Source organism: Jaculus jaculus, chromosome 16, assembly GCF_020740685.1.
Source record: "Jaculus jaculus isolate mJacJac1 chromosome 16, mJacJac1.mat.Y.cur, whole genome shotgun sequence".
NCBI lineage: Eukaryota > Metazoa > Chordata > Mammalia > Rodentia > Dipodidae > Jaculus > Jaculus jaculus.
In genome coordinates this window covers 2,803,578-2,829,808 of record NC_059117.1, presented here as the reverse complement: position 1 = coordinate 2,829,808, position 26,231 = coordinate 2,803,578, and the positions used below count along the sequence as shown (strand labels likewise).

The window sequence follows — 26,231 nt, the reverse complement described above, 5'->3', positions numbered from 1 at the left end:
ACCCTACCTTGAAGAAAAAATAAAAAATCAAGTACTGTGGTCTAACTACACAACCCTAATTAAACCCTGATTAAATCCGAAACATCAGGTAATTTTCAAAATACTTTATTTGAGAGAAATAAAGAAGGAGATAGAGAATGAGAATAGGCATGCCAGAGCTTCTAGCCACTGCAAACAAATTCCAGACACAGATTTCTCATGAGATATTTAAAACACACCCTGAAGCTGCTTTTAATTCAATATAACCAAGTGTAGACAGGGTTTATAACAAGGTTTAATTGAAGGTATTTAGGTCACCTTTCTGGAGCTACTCAACAAGCACACAGATTTGAAGATAAAAAAAAGATCAACACTTGAACTGTAGGCTTGTTAAATGTTCAGCAGTAGGAAAGTGAATAAGATGTTCACAATGAGTGGAGGCTGGACACCACCCCCTGAAAATTAAATTAGCTTTCCAACTTGACATGATTAGAAAAGAGATGTCTGTGTTGCTCCAGAACAGAAGAACTAATAGTATCTTCCTTATAAAATTAAGTCACTGGTCTAAGTAACTACTCATGTTGTTATGTAATGATCTTTTCACTACCATAGTTCTAATCTAGTCCCTGCCTCCCAAAAGATCTCAGCATTTCCGGTAAGCCCCAAAGCTCTGACAACAATGAAGACAATCTGTAGATTGGGATCACACTGTGCCAGAACAGATCTTATGTTTCGTGACATGTAAAACACGAAAGTATTCAAATATGGTTTCCACGTTTAGATGACACATCATGCTCTATGTATCTAGCCCTTGGACAAGTGGCAAGGCATGCTGTTTCCTGTCCCCATCACTAACAGCCTATGGTAAACTTAAGCTTTCCTTTTCATTTTACGAAGGGCCTGCCTCTAGGTGGCAATATTGTCTTTACAATGGTGTGCTGGACAGGTTCTGGCAATCTAGCCTTGAAATCAGTAGATCCTTTCCCTTTATCCTTTCTCCTTATAAGATCACCACATAAAATTAATAGATGTCAGTTACTGGTTCAGGAGGTTTTATTTGATTAGAAGACGTTTTAAAATCATAAAAGATACATCTTTCAATACTTTATGTAATGATTTTGGAGATTTTACTTTATTTTGCTTGGTTTGTGGGTATCAGTACTGAAGACTGAACCCAGAGTCTCACACATGCCACCAAGGCATATGCTCTACAGCACAAGAACCCCAAATATTGGAGATTTCAAATCGTTGAGCTAACACTGAAGATAATGAAACTCAGGCTAAGTGATCTGACAATTTCCGCAAGTGAACAGGTACAGTGGCTGTGTCTGTAATTCATCACTCCAGAGGCAGAGACAAATGGGTCTTGAATGAGAGTCCAATATGAGCTACAAATAAGAGTCTGAGGCCAGCCTGTGTTTTGTAACAAGACCCTGTCTCAAGTAACAGAATTTTACACAATTGACTAAATAGCAATTCAGAAATTATGTCTAAAGTTTTCTAATTTGGGACTATACGTTTTATGTTCTTTCCATTTAAAAGTGAATGTGTTCAGATATATTTTTCCCTATGGAAAATGGGAGTTAAAGCCGGGTGTGGTGGTGCATGCCTTTAATTTCAGCATTTGGGAGGCAAAGGTAGGATTGCTGAGAGTTCAGGGCCACCCTGAGACTACATAGTAAATTCTAGGTCAGCCTGGGCTACAGTGAAACCCTACCTCAAAAAAACATAATAGAAAAGAAAAAAAAAGGAGTTAATTTCAGTTAAGCAAATAGCTTAATTGACCAGAATTCATCCAAAAGAACAGCCAGAGAAAGCCTTTCAAAAAATGTTACCCAACCTCCAGACACAAAATGGCCTTGATATCCATGACCTCACAGTGCCTGACACTACCTACACAAGACCATCATAAGAGGAAAAGATCATGACATCAAAATAAAAGAGAGACTGATTGAAATGGGGAGGGGATATGATGGAGAATGGAATTTCAAAGGGAAAAGTGTATGGGGGGGTATTACCATGGGATATTTTTTATTTTTATTTTATTTATTTTATTTATTTATTTATTTTTTTTTGGTTTTTCAAGGTAGGGTCTCACTCTAGCCCAGGCTGATCTGAAATTCACTATGGAGTCTCAGGGTGGCCTCGAACTTACAGTGATCCTCCTACCTCTGCCTCCCAAGTGCTGGGATTAAAGGCGTGCGCCACCACGCCCAGCACCATGGGATATTTTTTATAATCATGGAAAATGTTAATAAAAATTGAGAAAAAAATGTTACCCAAGAGGCTGGAGAGATGGCTTAGCAGTTAAACGCTTGCCTGTGAAGCCTAAGAATCACAGTTCAAGGCTCGATTCCCCAGTACCTACATAAGCCAGATGCCCAAGGGAGCACATGCATCTGGAGTTCATTTGCAGTGGCTGGAGGCCCTGATGCACCCATTCTCTCCCTCCCTCCTTCCCTCTCTCCCTCCCTCTCAAATAAATAAATAAATAATAAACAAAAAATGTTACTCAAGTGACATTTCAGATTAAATACACATTAGAACATGTCCAAGTTATACTGAAAGTGACACTACTGTGTGTAGTGGACAATGTAAAAGAAGCACTGACATGTGCAATGGGCAGGAAAACCTTGATCACAGCCCTTACAATGCAGCCACACACATGGCACAGGCATGGTCAAGGAATGCACTACCCACCCATCATTTGCAACAACATGGACAACCATGTTAAATGAAATAAGCTGCACAGAGAAGACCACATGTGATCTCACATACATGTGGAACCTGAAAATTTAACTTAAGTACAGAATAAGAGAGGTAGTTATCAAGGGAGAGAGCTGGGGGTCTGGTATGGGTCAAAGGGCATAAAATTTGAGTTACATAGGAAAATTTATAATCCAAGAGATTTATAATTTACAATATAATTTAACCCAAGAGATTTCTCTAACAGCACAATGTACTCTAAAATTGCCAATAGTTTTTAAGTGTCCTGACTGTAAATGCCAACGGAGATTTTGTTACCACAAAAAAAAAATCTGAGGTAACATGCTTATTAGCTTGATTTAGCCATTCCATAATATGTACATATTTCAAAACCTGTTACACACAATAAATAAAATTTTATATGACAATTAAAAAATAAACTTAAGCTGCTGGAAATGTGGCTCAGTAAAGCCTGTTGACCCAGGTTCAGTTCCCTAGTACCCACATAAAGCCAGACACAAAAACTGATGCACCCATCTGGCATTTGGTTGCAGCAGACCCTGGAGCACACGGGCTGGGGGGGGGGGGGGGGGAGTGGACAAAATAAATAAATCTAAAGAAGATAAAGTGATTAGATTTACACTAACTTTTTAATTAGAAAGTATATAAATAAATCTGAGAAGAAAAGCAGGAAAGAAATAAGCTACACTGAATAGATTTATTAAGCCCAATTAGACCAATAGCTTATTTATATAAGATCTGTCATTTCACAAAATATTTTGAAATTCCAAATTAATTCTAATAAGGAAAATACTATTTTTGTATCACCAGTAACAAAGGGAGACAGTCAGATACACACCCCAACTATAGCCAGAGAGCTCTATTTTTATCTTATACGTCAAACTTGCTCACAATGGAGTGCTTAAATGTCCAGTGAGCTTTTTTGGGAGGGGGCACTAAAGTGGATATAAATTTAAAATAATGAGAACAAGTTTATAAGTTTAAATGTGTAATTTTAAAAGCTGAAGTTTTGTATTAACTACAAGAATTACAAACACAATAATGTCCCCTGGCAGAGACTTACTGAGGCCTTACAACCCCCATAGTGAATACCAATAACTCCACTGAGGAAGGCCCTCAGTAGATGGGGTCAGGAGAGAAGGGATACAAGAGTGCTGGACGTGGTGGTACATGCCTTTAATCTCAGGAGGCAGAGGTAGGATTGCTGTGAGTTCAAGGCCAACCTGAGACTATTTAGTGATTTATAGGTCAGCCTGGGCTATAGAGAGACACTACCTCAAACCTTTAAAAACTCTGAGGACTGGGAAGATGGCTTAGCTATTGAGGTACTTGCCTGTGAAGCCTAAGGATAAAGGTTCGATTCCCCAGTACCCACGTAAGCCAGATGCACATGGTGGTGCGTACATCTGGAGTTCATTTCCATTGGCTAGAGGCCCTAACACATCCATTCTCTCTAATTCTACCTGCCTCTTTCTCTCTAAAATAAATTTAAAACAAAAACTTTTAAAAGAATTTAAATGTGAACCAATATTTAAAATATAAGCAAAGTCACATATAAACACATACAAAATTTTAAACACATACTAAGGACTAGATTTGCATTAAATTCTAAGTGTGAGTTGTAAAATACTTAGGTTCATTTCAGTTATTATCTAAAACTGTATGTACTTATAGAAATTATATTACCTGTGTTTAAAAATCAAAATGATCTTAAAGCTGATTCAGTTTCATGTTAGTCAGCCCAGGATTCTTTCTTGTCTGGGTGTGCTGTGTACACACTGTGCCGCTGCAGAGGAGGATGGTGGGTGTCCTCCTTTATTCTTCCTTCTGTCTCATTTCCTGACATCAAGCCTCTCACTGAACCCAGAGCTCACAGTTTTCCATTAGGTTGACCAGTGAGCCCTAGTGACCTCTTGTCTCAGTACTGGACTTCAGACGTGCACAGGCTTGCCTGGCTTCTCACACAGTGATCCCTAGTGACCTCAGGTCTCTGCTCCCCTCAGCACTGGACTTCAGGTGTGCACAGGGTTGCCTGTCTTCTCACACAGTGAACCCTAGTGACCTCTGGTCTCCAGTCCCCTCAGCACTGGACTTTGGGCATGGACAGGCTTGCCAGGTTTGTCACACAGTGAGCCCTAGTGACCTCAGGTCTCTGCTACCCTCAGCACTGGACTTTGGGCGTGCACAGGGTTGCCTGTCTTCTCACACAGTGAGCCCTACTGACCTCTGGTCTTCAGTCCCCTCAGCACTGGACTTTGGGCGTGCATAGGCTTGCCTGTCTTCTCACACAGTGAGCCCTACTGACCTCTGGTCTCCGGTCCCTTCAGCACTGGACTTCAGGCACACACAGGCCTCTCACACAGTGAGCCGCTCCCCTCAGCACTGGGCTTACAGGCGTGCTCAGGCTCGCCTGGCTTCTCACACAGGTGATGGGGATGGAACTCAGGTTCTTACACCTCCAGCCAGCACTCTTACTCACTGAGTCATCTCTCTAAGCCCTCAACCCACTATTTTTACTAGTTAGGAATGATAACTGTCAATTAAAAAAAAATACAAGGAAAGCTTCTAGGAACATCTTCTATAACTGGACTGGTGCCTATGATATTCACTTTAAAATATTCTTACCTTTCTTCTGAGCTATATAATCGCGCAAGTCCAAAATCTGCAAGTTTTATCTGCCCTCTGGTGGAAATAAGATAAAATGAACATAATGTATTAGTCAACCCTGAATTTGATAATACACCTTTATATTCTATTTCTAAAACCTATCAAACACACACACACACATGCACGCATGCACGTGCGATTGCTCACTCTTGCTCTCTAACTTTGACCATACTACAGTCCCATAGGAAAATGTAGTAGTACGTAAATTCACAAGGTATCAATGAGTGCTTTGTTTTCAATGGCTTATTATTGTTATAGGGACCCATCCATTCTACCATTCATCTCTACAGGCTCTGAGTACTTAAGTCATCCAACAGTGGAACAAAGACATTGCAGAGAAGGAACTTACCTATACTGAAGATACTTAAACTTATTGGCATGTTATTATCCCATAAGCCATTCAGTGTAATATTTATATGTTATATACTTTATTCAGTATTAAAAATAACCTAGAGAACTACACAGTTTATAGGCAATTCTACTTTCTTTTTTATAAGATATTTGAGATCTCTGAGTTTTTGGTAAAGGGGAAAGAATGGTCCTGAACCAATCTCGCATGTATAAGAAGGAATTAGTCTACAATGATTATTTGAATAGTACTATACTAGTATTAGTACTTTAGGTACAGTTTAGCCCCATTTAGGAAAGTGTATCTCACTAAAAAATAAATGAGAACATTTTGTATCTTGGGAATAAGATTAATTACTTATTTAAGTCAACAGGGCTCAAGAAGAAGACAAATCGTTTTAAAGGTCTTTTTAATTTTCTAGTTCTTAAGAGGCTCAGAACACGGAATATTTTCTAGAATTTAAAATCAGGCCAGGCATGTTTCACTCAAGCTAACAATTAGCACCAAATACAAAAGGGTTTCCAGAATTTACGTTATGCTGATACGAAATAATTTGCACAATCTTTTTTTTAATTTCATTCCAAATCTTTGATGATTGCTTAAAAATGTAAAATATGTATGTAATCTAATAATAATAATTACTCGCAGAACAATTTCACATTGTTTGGAAGAATATGCAAAAAAAGGCAGTGCAATGTATAATGCAATCAATTGTTCAAAGTTAACCTAACTGAATTAAATATAACAAAACTTTTAGAAACAGCCCAAGTAGTACTGTGGTTCATGATGCTAAATTTGAAGCAACAAACCAAATTTTAACAGAATCAGGTATACATTATATAAACTATTCTTAAACATAAAGATAAAGCTCATATCATACCTATTATTTAGAAGGATATTTGAACACTTAATATCTCTGTGTAAGAAGTTCTTCTTATGACAATAATCCAGACCTTCCATGAGCTGTCTCATAAATGACTTTATGTGATTTTCATTGAAATGAACCAAGCCTGATTCCAGTAGTCCCATGAGATCATGGTCCATATATTCAAACACCAGGTAAAATGCACCTAGGATTGAGAATGATCTATTAAAAACCTGTATTTTTACAACCTATCTACAAATTCAAATTTTTAAAACAAAATACTGGTATTGGGGGGATTAATCCAGTGTTTCAGTATTATTACATTATGAACAAGTTATCTTTTTCTCAAACTTAGGATCAATAAGTGGATGAGTTCTGAAGGAAAAAACAAAAGTAGTTTTCTTCTGAAGAATACTGTTATGAGGAGCCAGAAAGATGGTTCAGCCATTATAGGTGCTTGCTTGCAAAGCCTGCCATCCCAGATTGAATTCCCCAGCATGCACATAAAGCCAGATGCACAAAGTGGCACATACATCTAATATTTATTTGCAGGGGCAAGAGTCACTGACTCACTCCTTCCCTGAACACATACCTGTGTCTTAAATAATTTGTACAAATTAAATTGAAAGCTATATAAAGATATGACATATCTAGATTAAAGGTTTATCTATTAATTCAAGAATGGAAAAGCAAACAAAATTCATTACATCAGCTATAAAGAGAAATGTATCATCATGACACAGACATGTGAATGTAGCTCATGATCAGTTCCTAATTTAAAATGGAACAAAGAGCCGGGTGAAGTGGCGCACACCTTTAATCCCAGCACTAGGGAGGCAGAGGTAAGAGGATCGCCGTGAGTTCGAGGACACCGTGGACTACAGTGAAACCCTACCTTGAAAAACCAAAAGAAAATTAAAAAAAAAAAAAAAAAAGGAACAAAGAACTCTTAATAAAATTGCAAGAGAAGGGCTGGAGAGATGTCTTAGCAGTTAAAGTGCTTGCCTGCAAACCCTGGTTTGATTCTCAGTACTCAGGTAAAGCCAGATGCACAAAGTGGTGCATGTGTCTGGAGCTCATTTGCATCAGCTACAGGCCTCAGCATGCCCACATTCATATTCTCTCTTTGCCTGCAAATAAATGAGTAAATAAAAATATTCAAGGAAAAAATTGCAATAGAGAGCTGGGTATGGTGGCACACACCTTTAAACCCAGCTCTCAGAGGCAGAGGTAGGAGGATCACTGAGAGTTCGAGGCCACCCTGATAATACATAGTTAATTCCAGGTCAGCCTGGACCACAGTAAGACCCTACCTCAAAAAACAAACAAACAAAAATTACAATAGAGAGCTAGGAGACAGTTCAGTGGTTAATGGGATCTGCTTACAAAGCCTATCAGGCCAGGATTCAATTCGCCGGTATCCACACAAATACAGACACACCAAGTAGCACACACATTTGGAACTGAATTGCAGTAAAAAGAGTTCCTGGTACACTCATACTCTCTATATGTTTCAAATAAATAAATAATAAAAATATTTAAATTGCAATAGAAATATTCTTATTTTGAGGCAAGGTCTCACTCTATCTCTGGTCTAGGCTGGCCTCAACCTTCCTACCTTAGCCTCCCAAGTGCAGGGATTAAAGGTGTGCGCCAACAAACCTCTTTAGAAGTATCTCTCTTAAATGTTTATTATGATTCCTCCCTGACAGTCTTAATATAACTCTCTGCACAGGTTAACAAAAGCAAAATTTAACGCAAACTATAAATGCTAAGAGAATAATTATTGATAGTTGACTATCTTCTTGGAAAACTGAAATGATACACAGTAGCTAGATTAGAGAAAAATAAATATACAAAAGCAAGATTCCTTACATAAAATAACAACTGCTTTTAAGGATCCCATAATAGGGGAGGAAATATAAGTGGCAGGGTATTAAATTAAGCATCAAATTAAAAGTCCTTATTTTGCTGGACATGGTGGTACATGTCCTTAATCCCAGCATTAGAGAAGCAAAGGTAGGAGGATCATTGGAGTCCAAGGACAGTATGAGACTACAATATAAATTCCAGGTCAGCATGGGCCAGAATGAGACCCTACCTTGAAAATCAAAACAAATCTGTGTCTTAAAGTAATTTCAATAAAAGAACTGATGGTTGGGCTTATTCTTTTGCCAGAAGAAGTGGCTACTGAATTTGACAACAGAACTCTTAACTTTTACTTTGAAAAAAAGTTAAGGCCGAGGATCATACAAACCACTGGGGCAAATAAACACTTGCCACAAATTAATACAACTCATCATATTTAGAAGCAGACAGAATAAAATAAACAATTTTAAATCAGAGAAAAGGAACACATAAAATGGTATCTGAATAGGAGTTTAACCCACAAGGAGGTTAGCAGTTATATCAAAAACAAAACTACGAGTGAAGACGGTGTCTGCCGAACAGCACCGCAACTCCCAGGAAAGAGATATAGACGCAGATCCTAAGAAGAGAAACCCCCAACATACCTCAAAAGGGCCCGAGCTGAAGCTAAAAATAATTGGGGAAATATGAAATAATGCTGTTTTCTTGGCAAACCAGGAATGAGCAGAACAGTGAAGGAGATAGACACAGAACTATCAACCCCTACCAAACCAGATATCCAGAGACACAGAAGCTCTCAAGATCTCATCACTGAAGCGGACCTAAAATGAACCCAACATGGCTAAGGGAAATTTGCGGAAGAGGGGGTGGAAAGAATGTCAGACAGAGCCACACATATTGGGTCATGACACGCAGAAACATTTCCTCCTACCCAAAACTGAAGGCTAATCCCACAATGCACGACCCACATACTCCAATAAGGAGGGTCCCTGTGGAGGGGAGAGGACAGGGAAGAGGCTAACAATGGTACCAACCTGACTGTATTCACTGACTACAAAACAAACAAACAAACAAACAAAAACCTAGAAAAAAAACAAATATTATTGATGGATTATAATGCCACTATGTATAATACATATTTTACATATATATATGTGTGTGTGTGTGTGTGTGTGTGTGTGTGTGTATGTATGTATGTATGTATGTATGTATATGTGCATATATATATAGTTTAGCAGGATATTATCCTTAAGGGAAACTGAGTCTACTGTACAGAGAATCCTTAGTTATCTCAAAGAAAACATATTTAAGGTAAATATTAGACGTCATCCACATCACATTTCCACGGTCACTACTAGTCTGCAATGAGTAGTACAGCAGGTCCATACGTGAAGATGGGTAATGGCATGTGGGGAGGAAAGACAAACTAAAGACTGACTAAGGTCAATAATGGCAACATGAAAGAGGCTGCCACTTTCTGCTACCTCAGGTTCTTTAAATTTAAGGGTCTTCAAAATTAAAATTGAAAAAAAGAAAAAACTATGAGCTGGAGGGATGGCTTAGCGGTTAAAGGTGTTTGCCTGAAAAGCCAAAGGACCCAGGTTCAATTTACCAGGGCCACGTTAGCCAGATGCGTAAGGGGGCACACATGTGCGGAGTTCGTATGCAGTGGCTGGAGGCCCTAGCACGCCCATTCTCTCTGCCCCTTTCTCTGTCACATAAATAAATAAATAAAAATAAAATTTTAAAAAACAAAACTACTTAAACATTGACAGATTTCACTAAATAATGACTTCAGCAGCATTAAAAACCAGTACAAGGGCTGGAGGGATGGCTTAGCAGTTGAAGTACTTCCATGTGAGGCCTAAGGACCCAGACTCAATTCCCTAATACCCACATAAGCCAGATGCACAGGTGGCACATGTGTATGGAGGTCATTTACAGTGGGTAGAGGCCCTGCCCTACCCATTCTCTCTATCTGCCTTTTCTTCTCTGTCTCCCTCTCCCTCTAACATTTTTTAAAATATAGTATGAAGTAACAATAAGAAGGCGTTATTTGTAACACCTAACAAATTAATATTTTTACAAAAGGAGATGTTATAAACCAGTATATAAAATGTTGCTCTCACAACAGAAAATGGAATATAAAATGAACTGTCTGACCAGGCTAAAACTTGATGTGTGCAATGGGTTTGAGGGTGAGGGAGTAAATGCCAGAGTATCAGGAGTTCAAGGTCCTCCTTGGCTACAGTCAGTTCAAGGACAGCCAGGGCTAATAAAACTTTACATCAAAAACTAGAACAGGGCACTCGGGAGGCAGAGGTAGGAGGATCGCCATGAGTTCAAGGCCACCCTGAGACTACAGAGTTAATTCCAGGTCAGCCTGGACCAGAGTGAGACCCTATCTCAAAAAACCAAAAAAAAAAAAAAAACAACTAGAACAGGGGCTGGAGAGATGGCTTAGCGGTTAAGCACTTGCCTGTGAAGCCTAAGGACCCCGGTTCGAGGCTCGGTTCCCCAGGTCCCACGTTAGCCAGATGCACAAGGGGGCGCACGCGTCTGGAGTTCGTTTGCAGAGGCTGGAAGCCCTGGCGCGCCCATTCTCTCTCTCTCCCTCTATCTGTCTTTCTCTCTGTGTCTGTCGCTCTCAAATAAATAAATAAAAAATTAAATAAAAAAAAAAACTAGAACAGATCAGGTGTGGTGGTACACACCTTTAATCCCAGCACTCCAGAGGCAGAGGCAGGAAGATCACCATGAGTTCAAGGTCACCCTGAGACTACATAGTGAATTCCGGGTCAGCCTTGGCTAGAGCAAGACCCTACCTCAAAAAATTAAAAATTAAGCTGGGCGTGGTGGCACATGCCTTTAATCCCAGCACTCGGGAGGCAGAGGTGGGAGAATCACCATGAGTTAGAGGCCAACATGAGGACTACATAGTGAATTCCAGGTCAGCCTGGACCAGAGTGAGACCCTACCTTGAAAAACCAAAAATAAATAAATAAATAAATAAATAAATAAATAAATTTAAAACCAATAAAATAAATAAAAGAGGACTAGATAGATGGCTTAGCAGGTAAGGTGCCTGCTTATAAAGCCTAAGGACTCATGTTTGGCTCTCCTGGTCCTACGTAAGTCAAATGCAGTGATGAAAGCACACAAAGGGGCTCACGCATCTAAAGTTAGACTGCAGTGGCTGGAGGCCCTGGCATGCCAATTCTCATTCACTCACTCACTCTCACATTTAAAAAAAAAAAAAAGGCAGCCGGGCGTGGTGGTGGATGCCTTTAATCCCAGCACTCAGGAGGCAGAGATAAGAGAATTGCCCTGAGTTCAAGGCCACACTGAGAATACAGAGTGAATTCCAGGTCAGCCTAGGCTAGAGTGAGACTATCTCGGAAACCCCCCTCCCCCCCCCCACCACCAAAAAGGCAGTCCATTGGGCTTGCCTTAAAAAAAAAAAATGGAAATAGGGGCTGGAGAGATAGCTTAGCAGTTAAGGCACTTGTTTGCAACACCAAAGGACCCAGGTTCAATTCCCTAGGAACCACATAAGCCAGATGCACAAGATGGTACACATGTCTGGAGTTTGTTTGCAGTGGCTTGAGAACCTGGAGCACCCATTCTTTCTGTCTCTCTCTTTCTCTCTCTCTCTCCAATACATAAAATATTAGAAGGAGGAAAAGAAAGATATATCAAACAAAAAAAAAAAAACTGCCAGGCGTAGTGGCACATGTCTTTATTCCTAACACTCAGGAAGCAGAGACAGGAGAAATGTCTTGAGTTTGAAGCCAGCCTGACTACATAGTGAATTCTAGGTCAGCCTGGGCTAAAATGAGACCCTACCTTGAAAAAAACAACAACAAAAATAACAAGACACAAAACAAAGGGGGAGGAGTGCTTTGCAATATTGTCTTCCAACATAAAGTGGCTGTGGTTTTCATCACCTCATACTACATACCTGCACACTAGGAATGGAATAAAAGGATGATATCAAAATAGAAAAGAGACTAGGTGGAAAGAAAAGATTAGAGTTAAGGAGATGGCTAATGGCTAAAAGGTACTTGCTTGAAAAGCCTGATGATGGCCAGGGTAAGATTTCTTAGCACCCACATAAAGCCAGATGCACAATGTGGTACATTCATCCAGCATCTGTTTATAGTGGCCGAAGGCCCTGGTGGACCCATTTCCTCCTTCACGGTGTCTTCCTCTCATTCTCCCCGACCCCACTACTTTCAAATATATAAATAAAAATGATTTTTTTTAAATGGAGGTAGGAGCATCACAGTGGATCTGAGACCAGCCTGAGACTACACAGTGAATTCTCCCTACCTGAGGGTGAGGGAAAATACACTGGAGGAGGAATTTGGGAGGAAAAATAAAAAGGGTTATGGGAGTTGATTAGGATCTTGGTATATGTATTTTGGAGGTTGTCAATAGAAAGTTAAAAGATCTGTCAATCTGCAAAGGAATGTCTTTGTCCAAATAAACATGAAAAGTATTTACCAAACTATACAAACAAATCAAAATAGGATGCTACTTTTAACTAAAAGATTTCAATAGAGTATACATACAAAAAAGTAAACATTAAGTTGTGAGGCAAATAACAATGCTTATAATGTATTAGCAGAAAACTATTATTTTTAGAAAATAATTTTCATTTAGAATTAATCTGCACAGTCCACAAAGTAGATAAATGTGGCTATTAGATATTTGCAATATGGCTAATCTAAAAATGCTCTTTAGTTTATAAAATGCACAACAAATTTCGAATACTTACTAATGGTTGGGGGAGATGACTCAGTACAGGCATGACCTGACTTCAGTTCTGCAGCACACATATAAAATGAGCTTTGGTGATGTGTCTACAATGCTAGTGCATACTGGGGAGGAGGAGACTGGAAACTCCCTGGGGCAGACTGGTAGCTTATCAGTGAGCTCTGGGTTCAGTGACAGACCCTATATCAAAAACACAAGGTGTTTGGAGGTGTCAATGAAGACAGCCAATGTGGATCTGTGGCTACTACACAGGTACACAGATGTACATGCACCTCACACACATAGATGTGCAAAAAAAAAAATTACATCGAGCTAAGTATGGTAGCAAACATCTGTAATCTGAGCATCCAGAAAGCATGTACTATAAAATTCAAGGCCAGCTTGAGCTATATAGCAAGAGACTGTCTCCAATTTAAAAAATAAAATAATAATTAAAAAAATATATGGCTGAGAAGATGGATCACTGGTTAAAGGAGCTGGCCTGCAAAGATTGCCAGCCCAAGTTCAAGTCCCCAGCATTCACGTAAAACCAGATACAGGGATAAAGAGATGTCTCAGAGGATAAGGAGCTTGCCTGCAAAACCTAACAACCCAGGTTCAACCTCCAATATCCAAGTAAAGCCAGATGCGCAAAGTGGTGGATCTGGAGTTCATTTGCAGAGGCTGGAAGCCTTGCTCTTTCTCTCCTTGCAAATAAACAAATAAATAAAAATAGATGCAGAAACAAGGGCTGGAGAGAGATGGCTTATGGTTAAGGCACTTGGCCTATGAAGCCCTAAGGACCCAGGTTCAATTCCCCAATACCCACATAAGAAAAATGTGCAAGGTGGCACATGCATCTGGAGATTATTTACAGCGGCTAGAGAACCTGGTGTGCTCATTCTCTCCTTCCCTCCTTCCCTCTCTCTCATGAATAAATAAAACATTTTTTTAAAAATGCAAAAACAGGGCTTGTTAAGGCATTTGCCTGCAAAACCAAAGGACCTTGGTTTGATTCCCCAGGACCCATGTGAGCGAGATGCACAAGGGCGCACGCATCTGGAGTTCGTTTGCAGTGGCTGGATGCCCTGGTGTACCCATTCTCTCTCCCCCTCTCTCTGCCTCTTTCTTTCTCTCAAATAAATAAATGAAAATGAAGTTTAAAAAAAATTCAAAAACAGCAGGGATGGTGGCACACACCTTTAATTCCAGCACTTGGGAGACAGAGGTAGGAGGAACACCAAGAGTTCAAGACCACAATGAGACTACCTAATGATTTCCAGGTCAGGCTGAGCTGGCATGAGATCCTACCTTGAAAAACCAAAAAGAAATATTTTTTTAAAAAATGTAAAAACAAATACTTAATTTTTTTAATCAATGCTTAGACTGGGCTAGCAGTTTGTGTGACAGGCTTGCTGTTATGCCTATGGTCCTGAGAAGTTAGTTGTGCAGGGCTGCTTTGCGTAGGAATGAGCTACTGTGAGCATAGGGATATGGCACAGAAAGAAAAATCTTTGGGTGATCTGCTGTACATTAAGATGCAATTGAGAGATTACAACTTTTGAGATTGGGGCACTGACCTGCACTGGAGCAACAGGAAGAATGTAGACTCATTTGAAGGGGCCTGAGTGCTCAAGGAGTGTGTCCTGTTCAAAGTCTGCTTTATTCCCTCTGGATTAACAAATTGGCACCCTACCTGGTATCGTGGAGTATAAGAAATGCAGGAAAGAGAGGATCACTGAGCTTGCAATCTGGGTCTTATGTTTTGGAAATGGCCATAGGCATTGTGAGGCAGGTTTGCTGGATGCCTGCATGGAGACTCCATGGGGCCATGAGGATGAACCGTGTGGGTTGCAGTGGAGACCCAGTGGAGATAACCGGGACCATGAGATGGCTGCCAAGGACAGCTGCCAGTCCCTATGAAGTTTTCCAGGACTGTGAGTAGCCTAGCTGGAGTGGCAGAATTGGAACTCCAGAAACTTATTGCTGGTTAAAGTTATCAGACTTGGAGAACTGTCCTGGCTAGAGCTGTTGGACTTGGAGCTTCAGAATGTGGTGTTTGCCCTGTTTAACTCATACATTGCTTCAGTATTTCTTTCCTATGCCCAATGCCATCTTTTGAAGTGTGAATGCTTATTCTGTGTCATTATGGTTTTCTTTTTTTTAATGGTTCAGTTAAAAGACCTTGAATAATGAGGATATATGAATATCGTTGGAATTGATGAAAACTATGGGGACTTTTAAAGTTGGATGAATGCATTGCATTTTACATCATGGATGTTAGCAGTTTATGGGGGCCAGGGGCAGAATGTGCTGGTTTAATTCAGGTGTCCCCCATAAACTTAAGAGTTGTGAATGCTAAATCCCCATCTGATGGAAATTAGGGAATTAATGCCTCCTGGAGGCAGTATATTATTGGGAGCGGGATTATGGATCCCTTGCCAGTGTTTGGCACACTCTCCTGTTCCTATTGTCCACCTTATGTTGGCCAGGAGGTGATGTCCACCCTCTGCTCATGCCATCGTTTTCCCTGCCATAGTGGAGTTTCCCCGTGAGCCTATAAGCCAAAATAAACCTCTTTTTCTCACAAGCTGCTCTTTGTTGGGAGAGTTCTGCCAGAAATGCGAACCTGACTGCAACACCTACAATATATACACATACAAAAAAAAAAAAGCTAAAGTAACTAGCAGAAATTTTAGTCAGGTAAACAAAACAACTGAGACTACAGGACTGCCTACCTCTAAGTTCCTTCTATGACACAAATCATGCAGAGCTTTCAATAAAAGTTAGCATTCAAGTCCAACTTCAAGTGGACAATATACAAGAGTGAAGATATGGCAATAGGAATTTCCAAAAGTGATATACAAAAAAAGGAAAAAGCTAGGTATGGTGGTCATGCCTTGATAACTTGTCTGAGGTAAGAGGATGGCCCTTTTGAGTTTGAAGCCAGCCTGCCTACAGAATGAATTCCACATTAGCCTGAGCACCCTGGCCTCAAAAGAGGGTGGAAGAACCAAAATAGAGTATCTAAGAAGCACAGAACAATTGTGAGAGATGTTAACATACATCTAGGGAACCACTAGAGGAGAAACAGAAGATGTATTTGAAGCAATAATGAATGAGAATGTTTCCAAATTACTGACAATTACAAGTGTTTTCTTAATCCTCTACAATTTGAAAGTAAAAACACATTCCCCCAAAACATTATGGGCCATTGCCAAGGTCCTTGATTTCCCACCAAGAATATTTGGGAAGACCCTATTGCTGAAGACTCCACATACTTGGGCTGCAAGGCCACTGAGAAATCTGCTGGAACTGAGCTGATAACCTCCTCCATGTAGACCAGCTGACAGAAAGCTAGAAGAAGCCAGTCTGCATGCAGTTCAATGGGAAAAAGAGAAATCAGCGGTGCAAATACTCAACACTGCAAGCCTTATATTTGGCCAACCAGGCCAAATGAGCCAATGGGTGCAATAGTGGCACATCTGTCATGGCAGAAACCAACTACCCTCTAATTGGACTGGAGGCCTGCTCCATGAGAGGGAATACATCCCTGATACTGAAAACTGAAAACAGGGGTAGTCATGAGCCCTAGGGGTATAACGTCTGTTGCTGTCTGGCTAAATGTATATACTATGCTTATCAAACTGCCCAGGAAGCACTTCTCTTAATGTTCATACCCTTATATTAATGCTATTCTCACTTTTGGCAGAGAATCTTCTCTTTTGAGAAGGCAGTGAGCTTGGGATGACTCACAAGGTATCATAGTGCTGGAAAGAAGTGACAGGAGTGCTCAGTACTGCAATATCTCTATCACACCTTCCAAGGCTCAGAGTCCAATGCAGAAGAGGTGGCAGAAAGAATGTAAGAGCCAGAGGAAGGGTAGGACTCCTTACAACATGCTCCTCCAGACATAAAATGGCCTGGATATCCATGACCTCAGAGTGCCTGCTGACACTACCTACACAAGACCATCATAATAGGAAGAAAAGATCATGACATCAAAATAAAAGAGAGACCAATTGAAAGGGGCAGGAGATATTATGGAGAATGGAGTTTCAAAGGGGAAAGTGGGGGGAGGGAGGACATTAATATGTGATTTTTTTTTATAATCAAAGAAGTTGTTAATAAAAAAAAAAATTGAGGCCTGGAAAGATAGCTTAGCACTTGCCTGTGAAGCCTAAGGACCCCAGTTGAAGGCTCAATTCCCCAGGACCCACATTAGCCAGATGTACAAGGGGGCACACTCATCTGGAGTTCATTTGCAGTGCCTGGAGGCTCTGGCATGCCCATTCTCTCTCTGTCACTCTTAAATAAATAAATAAAAATTTAAAAACCAAAAAAAAATTGAAAGAAAAAATTGAAAAACAACAACAACAACAAAAAACCCACATGGGCTGGAGAGATGGCTTAGTGGTTAAGTGCTTGCCTGTGAAGTCTAAGGACTCCAGTTCAAGGCTCTATTCCCCAGGACCCATGCAAGCCAGATGCACAAGGTGGCACATGCACCTGGAGTTTGTTTACAGTGGCTGCAGTCCCTGGTGCGCCCCGTCTCTTTGTCTGTCTCTGTACCTGTTGCTCTCAAATAAATAAATAAAAATAAAACAAATTTTTTAAAAAAACATGTACAACATCTTTGGTTTATTTCAAGGCAGGGTATCATTCTGTAGCCCCATGGCTGGCCTCATGAAGATCCTCCTACCTCAGCCTCCAAGTGCTGGGACAAAAGGCGAGCATCCCCTGGCATTATGTTCATCTTCGTGAGGAAAACTGCAAAACTCTAATGGAATAAATTAGAGATCTAAATGAATAGAAACACATGTTGTCAGAGATCATATCTTCCAGCTTACAGATTTAACGTAATCCCAATAAGTTATTTTGTGGGTATTATTAAATTGATTGTAAAGTTTAAATGGAGTAACAAATTGATCAGAATAGTAATACAATGTGTCAAGAAAACAAAGTTAAAGAATTAATGTCAAGGCTTACCACAAAGGTACTGTCATCAAAACATTGTACTACTAGAAAGAAACATATACAAGCAGGCTAACGGTACGTAAGAAAAAAGCATGGAAATCACCCCATAAAAGACAGCCAACTCATTGTCAACAACGTCATGAAGGTATTCTGGTGTAAAGCAAGGATTCTATTAGGCAAATGCTGTTGGAACAAGTGGACTTGAATATGCCAAAATTATTTTAGACACGTTCCTCTCGTTCATAAAATGATTCTAGAAACACCTACACTGTGCACAAAGTTCACTCAGAATGGATTGCTGACAAGATGAAAATGGCACTACTACAAGAGAAGAGAGACTCTAGGTGAGGGCTGGAGAATGGCTCAGTGGTTAAGGTGCTTGTCCATAAAGCCTATTGAGTCATGTCTGACGCCCCAGGACCCACATAAGCCAGATGCGGAAGGTGGCAAATACATCTGGAGTTCGCTTGTAGTGGCTAGAGGCTCTGGTTGGCCCATTCATTATCAATTCTTTCCCAAGCTCTCTTTCTGCTGGGCCTGGTAGTACATGACTTTAATCCCAGCACTCAGGAGGCAGAGGTAGGAGGATAACTAAGTTCAAAGCCAGCCTGAGATTACGTAGTGAATTCCAGGTCAGCCTGAGCTAGAGCGAAACCTTACTTTAAGGGGAAAAAAAGCCACAGGATTCAAGAAACTCAATGTAGTAAGTGCTGCCTGCATCAAGTAAGACCCAGCCTAGTATAATTACTCTATAATAAAAAAACAAAGTACTTATTTTAAAGTGGGTAAGGCAGCTGAATTGACACCTCATGAAAGGAAGCTATGTGAATGGCACTTAAACGTATGAAAGGGGCTGGAGAGATGGCTTAGTAGATAAGGTGCTTGCCTGCAAAGCCCAAGGACCCCAGTTCAATTCTCCACTACCCACATAAAGCAGATACACAAGGGGGTGCAGTGGCTGGAGGCCCTAGCACGCCCATTCTCTCAATCTGCCGTTCTCTCTCAAATAAATTAAAAAAAAATTTTAAGGCTTAAAAAACATGAAAGATGATCAAAATATTTAATTTCACTATTAAAATGAGATGCCCCCATGTATGTATACATTAACTGGAAAAAAAATCAAAGAACTGATGAAAATATGAAACAACAAAAACCTACTTGTTCATTAGAGTACAAAATACACAAATTTAAAAACATTTTAAAAAATATTTTTCAGTTTCTTACAAAACATTTTTACCACATAATCCAGCAATTATGCTTCTTAGTATTTACCCAAAAGAGTTGGAAAACAAACAAAACACACAAAAACCTACACACAAATGCTTACATAAGCTATAGTTCCTAATTATCAAAACCTGAAGTAATTACAATGATCTTCAACAGGTGACTGGGTAAACAAACTATGGCACTTTCAGGCAGTAAGTAGTATTAAAAAGGAAAACAAATGAAACTTCAATCTACAAAAAGACATAAGAGACAGGCAGGATAGCTGACGCCTATAACCAAAGCACTTGGGCTGCCACAAATTTAAAAAAAAAAAAATTTACAGCCAGTTTGAAAGGGCTGCATGCTATATGATCCCAACTACATAACATTTCCAAAAACCTAAAAAAAATAAACTATTGATATAAGAAAAAGAAAAGGCAGCTGGGCATGGTGGTGCATGCCTTTAATCATAGCTCTTGGGAGGCAGAGATAGGAGAATCACTGTGAGTTTGAAGCACCCTGGGCTAGAGTTGAGACCCTACCTCAAAAAATAAATAAATAAGTAAGTAAGTAAGTAAGTAAGTAAATAAATAAATAAATAAATAAAGTCATCAATGGTTTGAAGGGGTCAGCATATGAAGAAGTGAGCACAGGAGGCTTATGGCTAGGAAACTACACAGTAATCCAAATCTCAGTCAGACTCTGTTTCTGCCTGCGTGACTCCTGCAACAACAGTAAGCCCATTCTACCTTTAGGCACAGCAAGGAGAATCAGATACAAGCTCATTTACTAGCTGTGTGTGCCATGGTATGTGTGCATTCATGCACACACAAAAATAAATAATAAATAAAATGCTGAAAAAGAGAATTTATAGTTAAAAGCTCCTAGGCAAGCCAGGCATGGTGGTGCACACCTTTAATCCTAGCACTCAGGAGGCAGAGGTAGGAGGATCACAGTGAGTTCAAGGACACTCTGAGACTATGTAGTGAATTCCAGGTCCGCCTGAGTTAGAGACCCAAGGGGGATAAGGCGGGGAGAACAACCCTAAAAGATAATACAAGATTTTTAGTTCAGTAAAATCCAGTCATCATGAGCTCCAAGATCACAACAATGCAAAGCAAACAATGGAAGGCAAGAAGACCACCACCAGAGTTCTTAGTAAGGGACTGTCACATTTCAGATCTACCTCACTAGAGATGAAGCTGTTACCATTAACTGGAATCACTTAAGTTCTTAAATATGGCCCTCAACAAGACTGTAAAAGTCCTAGAAAATCAAATTCAAGCACCTGAGGGCCTGGAAATCACAATGGACCTGAATTCTAAATTAAGGAAACCTTCCAACTCTAGCAATAACCTTCTATTACTGGGTCACCCACGACTGTAAGGCTAGATCTCCCTACTCTGTACATGTTAATCACTAGAACTATGTTTACTCAAAAGGACAGAAAATCCAACAAACAATAACAAATAAAAGAGGGAAAATAACTATTTCTTAATCTTCTAGCCATTTCACTTTTCTACCTGATGGAGTAAGAATGAACTTTAAAAAGTCTCGCTGGGTAGCTGGGCGTGGTGGCGCACGCCTTTAATCCCAGCACTCGGGAGGCAGAGGTAGGAGGATCGCCATGAGTGCCACATTGAGACTCCATAGTGAATTCCAGGTCAGCCTGGGCTAGAGTGAGACCCTACCTCGAAAAACCAAAAAAAAAAAAAAAAAAGTTTCGCTGAGTGCTGGAGAGATGGCTTAATGGTTGAGCACTTGCCTGTGAAGCCTAAAGACCCCGGTTTGAGGCTCGGTTCTCCAGGACCCACATTAGCCAGACGCACAAGGGAGCACACGCATCTGGAGTTTGTTTGTGGTGCCTGGAAGCCCTGGCACGCCCATTCTCAATCTCTCTCTCTCTCTCTCTCTCTCTCTCTCTCTCTCTCTCTCTCTCTCTCTCTCTCTCTCTCTGTAGCTCTCAAAAAATAAATAAAATAAACAAACGAACAAACAAAAGTCTTGCTGGGGGCTGGAGAGCTGGCTTAGCCAGTAAGTGCTTGCCTGTGAAGCCTAAGAACCCTGGTTCAAAGTCTCAATTCCATAGGACCCACATTAGCCAGATGTACAAGAGGGCACATGAGTCTGGAGGTCATTTGCATTGGCTGGAAGCCCTGGCATACCATTCTCTCTCTCTATCTGCCTTTTTCTGTCACTTTCAAATAAAGAAATAAATAACAAAACAAAAAAAGTCTCCCTGGAAGCTGGATGTGGTGGCGCACACCTTTAATCCCAGCACTGGGGAGGCAGAGGTAGAATTACAGGTCAACCTGGGCTAGAGTGAAACTCTAACTCAAAAAAAAGATAAGAGAAGGGAAGGGAAGGGAAGGGAGGGGAGGGGAACGGAGGGGAGGGGAAGGGAGGGGCTGGAGAGATGGCTTAGTGGTTAAGTGCTTGCCTGTAAAGCCTAAGGACCCCGGTTTGAGGCTCGATTCCCCAGGACCCACGTTAGCCAGATGCACAAGGGGCACACTCATCTGGAGTTCGTTTGCAGTGGCTGGAGGCCCTGGCATGCCCATTCTCTCTCTCTCTCTCTCTCTCTCTCTCTCTCTCTCTCTCTCTCTCTTTCCTCCTCCTCTCTGTCACTCTCAAATAAATAAATAAAAATGAACAAAAAAATTAAAAAAAGAAAAGAAAGTAAAGTCTCACTGAGAGCCAGGCGTGGTGGCACATGCCTTTAATCCCAACACTGGGGAGGCAGAGGTAGGATCACCATTGAGTTCAAGGCCATCCTGAGAATAGAGTGAATTCTAGGTCAGCCTGTGCTAGATAAGAATGGGACACTACCTTGAAAGATTGCCCCCCCCCCCAAAAAAAAGTCTCACTGGGGACAAAACTCAGCAATTAAAGGGAATTCTTGCTAGGAAAGCCAGCCAGCCTGCACTCATGTAAAACCAGGCACAAAAAGTGGAGCATGCATCTGCAGCAACAAGAGGCCCTGACATGCCCCAGCAAATAAATTAAGAAAAAATTTTAAAGGGCTGGAGAGCCGGGCATGGTGGCGCATGCCGTTAATCCTGGCACTTGGGAGGCAGAGGTAGAAGGATCACAGTGAGTTCAAGGCCACCCTGAGATTACACAGTATAATTCCAGGTCAGCCTGAGTTAGAGTGAAACCCTACCTTGAACCCCCCCCCCCAAAAAAAGGCTAGAGAGATGGCTTAGCAGTTAAGACACTTGCCTGCTGTGGTGGTTTAATTCAGATGTCCCCCATAAAGTTAGGTGTTCTGAATGCTAGATTCCCAACTGATGGATATTTGGGAATTAATGCCTCCTGGAGGCAGTTTATTGCTGGGGGCAGGCTTATGGGTGTTATAGCCAGTGCGCCCTTGTCAGTGTTTGGCACACTCTCTTGCTGCTATGTTCCACCTTATGTTGGCCTCTGCTCATGTCGTCATTTTCCCCTGCCATCGCGGAGCTTCCACTCAAGCCTGTAAGCCAAAATAAACCTCTTTATCCCACAAGCTGCTCTCACCTGCAAAGCCAAAGGAACCCAGTTCGACTCTCCAGGACCTACATAAGCCAGATGCACAAGGTGGCGCATGCATCTGGAGTTCATTTGCATTGGCTGCAAGCCCTGGTGCACCCATTCTCTCTCTTATAAATAAATAAAAATATATTTAAAAAATTTTTTTAATCTTATATCGTGCTAGAGAGATGGCTCAGTGGTTAAGACTCTTGTCTGCAAACCTAACAAATTGGGCTCAATTCTCCAGTACCCATGAGAAGGCAGATGCACAAAGTGGTATATGCATTTGGAGTTCATCTGCAGTTACTAGAGGCCCTGGTACATCTACTTCCATTCCCTCTTCTCCCTTTCTCCCTCCTTCCTTCTACCCCCAACCAAATAAAGCAAGATTTTAAAATTAAATCTGCTTTGAGACTCCATCTCACTCCTGTCAACAAATGACAACAAATGCTGGTAAGGATGTTGAAAAGGAAGAACCTTTTTATACTGTTAGTGGAAATATGCTCTGGTACAGCCATTGTGGAATTCAGTGTGGAAGTTTCCAAAACAGCTGAAAATAGATTTGCCATATGACCCAGCTATATCACGCCTAGGCATAGAGCCTAAGGACTCTAGTCACTACCTTAGATACTTGCTCATTCATGTTAATTGAAGATCTATTCACAACAGCTAGGAAATGGAACCAACCTAGATGTCCCTCAAGTGATGAATGCATCATGAAGTTGTGGTACATTTATGCAATGGGACTTCTATTCAGTGGTAAAGAAAAATGAAATTGGGCCAGGCGTGGTGGTGTACTCCTTTAATCTCAGCACTCGGGAGGCATAGGTAGGAGGATTGCCTTGAGTCCGAGGTCACCCTGAGACTACATAGTGAATTCCAGGTCAGCTGGGGCTAGAATGAGACCTTACTTCAAAAAAAAAGGGGGGGGGAAGGCCTAAGTGAGATCAGGGAAAGAGATTAAGTAAAGAAAGGTGGAGGGAAAGCTAATCAAAATCTAACAAGATATAAATAAGTCATATGGAAACCTACTTTTTTGGACAATGGAACACTCAGGAGCTGTGGATTGTTACTAGAAAATTTTCAGTGCCAGGGATGGGTTACCTTCCAATGAGTTGTTGGCCGGGGAGGAGGGGTCCCTGATGCCACCCCCCTAAACAATACAAGCCATTGCTGAGGCCCTTGGTTTCCCACCAGGAATAGATAGTAAGACCCTATAACTGAAGATTCCACATATTGGGCTACAAGGTCACTGAGAAACCCTGCTGGAGCTGAGCTGAAAACATCCTCCATGTAGACCAGCTGACAAAAAGGTGGAAAAAGCCATGCTCCATGCAGTTCAATGGAAGAAAGAGAAATCACCAGTGAAGATACCCAACAGTGGACACTGCAAGCCTTAGATTTGGCCAGCCAGGCCAAATGAGCCAACGGGTACAATAGTGGTACATCTGTTATGGGGGAAACCAACCACCCTGTAATTTGACTGGAGGCCTGCTCCATGGGAGGAAATACATCCCAGATACTGAAAACTTAAAACAGGGGTAGTCATGAGCCCTAGGGGTGTAATGTCTGCTGCTGTCTGGCTAAAGGTATATACTATGCTCACCAAACTGCCCAGTAAGCACTTCTCTTAATGTTCATACCCATATATTAATGCTACTCTCACTTTTGGTTAGAAACCTTCTCTTTTCAGATGGCAGCAACCTTGGAATGACTCAGAAGGCACCATGGTGCCGAGAAGAAGTGACAAAGGAGTGCTCAGCACAGAAATATCTCAATCGCACGTTCCATGGCTCAGGGTCCACTGCGGAACAGGTGGCAGAAAGAATTAAGAACCAAAGGAAGGGTAGGACACCTTACAATGTGCTCCTCCAGACACAAAATGGCCTGGATATCCATGACCTCACAGTGCCTGACACTACCTACATAAGACCATCATAATAGGAGGAAAAGATGATGACATCAAAATAAAAAAAAGACTGGTTGAGACGGGGAGGGGATATGATGGAGTGGAGTTTCAAAGGGGAAACTGAGGGGAGGGAGGGTACTACCATGGGATATTGTTTAAAATTATGGAAGCTATCAACTAAAATAAGAAAAACATTAAGAAATTTGTAGAAAATGTATCTGGAAAGGAATATAGTAAGTAAGGTAACCCATGTCCAGAAAGCTAACTGTCACATGTTTTCTTTCATATGTGGATCCTAGCTGTAAATGTTTAGATTTGTATGTAAGTTGAAGTAAAAGTCAGTAGTAGAAAACAGTAAGCTAGAAAGGGGCTATAAGGGGAGGAGGAGAGAGGAGCACTTGAGGGGATGTTATTGTATATATGTCAGTAGATGAACATACTGCTGTGGGTACAATGGCCTAAGTGAGGTCAGGGGAAGGGACTGAGTTAAGGAAGAGTGGGAGGAGAGTTAATCAAAACTGAAGATGTCTTGAGCAAGCCATATGGAAACCTACTTATTTGGTACACCCAGAAGTCACAGATTGTTAGCAGAAAACTTTCAGTGCAATGGATGGGATACCTTCCAGTGAGCTGTTGGCCAGGGAGGTCCCTGATGTCTCCAAAACATTACTGGCATTGCCAAATTTACTGGCTTATTACCAGGTAAGACCTGCAGCTGAAGACTCCACATGCTTGGGCTGCATGCAGATCACTGAGAAATCAAGCTGGAACTTAGCTGGAAACCTCCTCCTCCCTGTGGACAAGCTGACAAAAAGTTGGAAAAAAAAAAGAAAGAAAGAAAGAAAGAAAGAAACAACCATGTTGCATGCAGCCCTATGGGAGACAGAAATCATAAATGGTGGTAAACAGCAGTGGACCCTGCAAGCCCTAAGGTTCTCCAGCCTGGCCAAATGTGCCAAGTAACAATAGTGTCATCGCTGTTATGGAAGAAACCAACTGCTCTCTAACTGGGATTTGAGGCCTGCTCCTTAGGGAACACATCCCTGGGACTGAGAACCTCGTCAGACGTCTATGGCAGGAGAGGCCATGAGCCCCAGTGCCTGCTGTTGTCTAGCTAAGTGCATAGGTTATGCCCACCATAGTGCCCTGTAAGTACTTCATTTAAATGTTTCTGCCCACATATTAATGCTACTCTTACTTTTGGCTAAAGAAGCTTTTCTTTTCAGATGGTGGTGACCACCGAGCTAACAAAAAAGTCACTATAGTGCCTGGAAAAAGTGACAGTGGTATGTTCAGCACTGACACAACTCTATCACCCCTTCCAAGTTGCAAGGTCCACTGCCGAAGAGGTGATGGAAAAGAATATAAGAGCCAAAGGAAAGGTAGGACTCCCTTCAATCTTCCAGACACAAAGT

General features: G+C 41.1%; 1 protein-coding gene across 2 annotated transcripts in view; it reads right to left on the bottom strand.

The window, feature by feature from the left end:
• Positions 1-26,231, bottom strand: part of Cdk13 (cyclin dependent kinase 13) — a 142,566-nt gene that overhangs the window by 33,867 nt on the left and 82,468 nt on the right. For both annotated transcript variants that reach the window (XM_045135637.1, XM_012951282.2), the window contains exons 6-7: positions 6,603-6,792; positions 5,332-5,388 (exon numbers count right to left, since the gene is read on the bottom strand). In XM_045135637.1, coding sequence (XP_044991572.1) covers positions 5,332-5,388; positions 6,603-6,792 — 247 coding nt within the window. The remainder of the gene's footprint in view (positions 1-5,331; positions 5,389-6,602; positions 6,793-26,231) is intronic.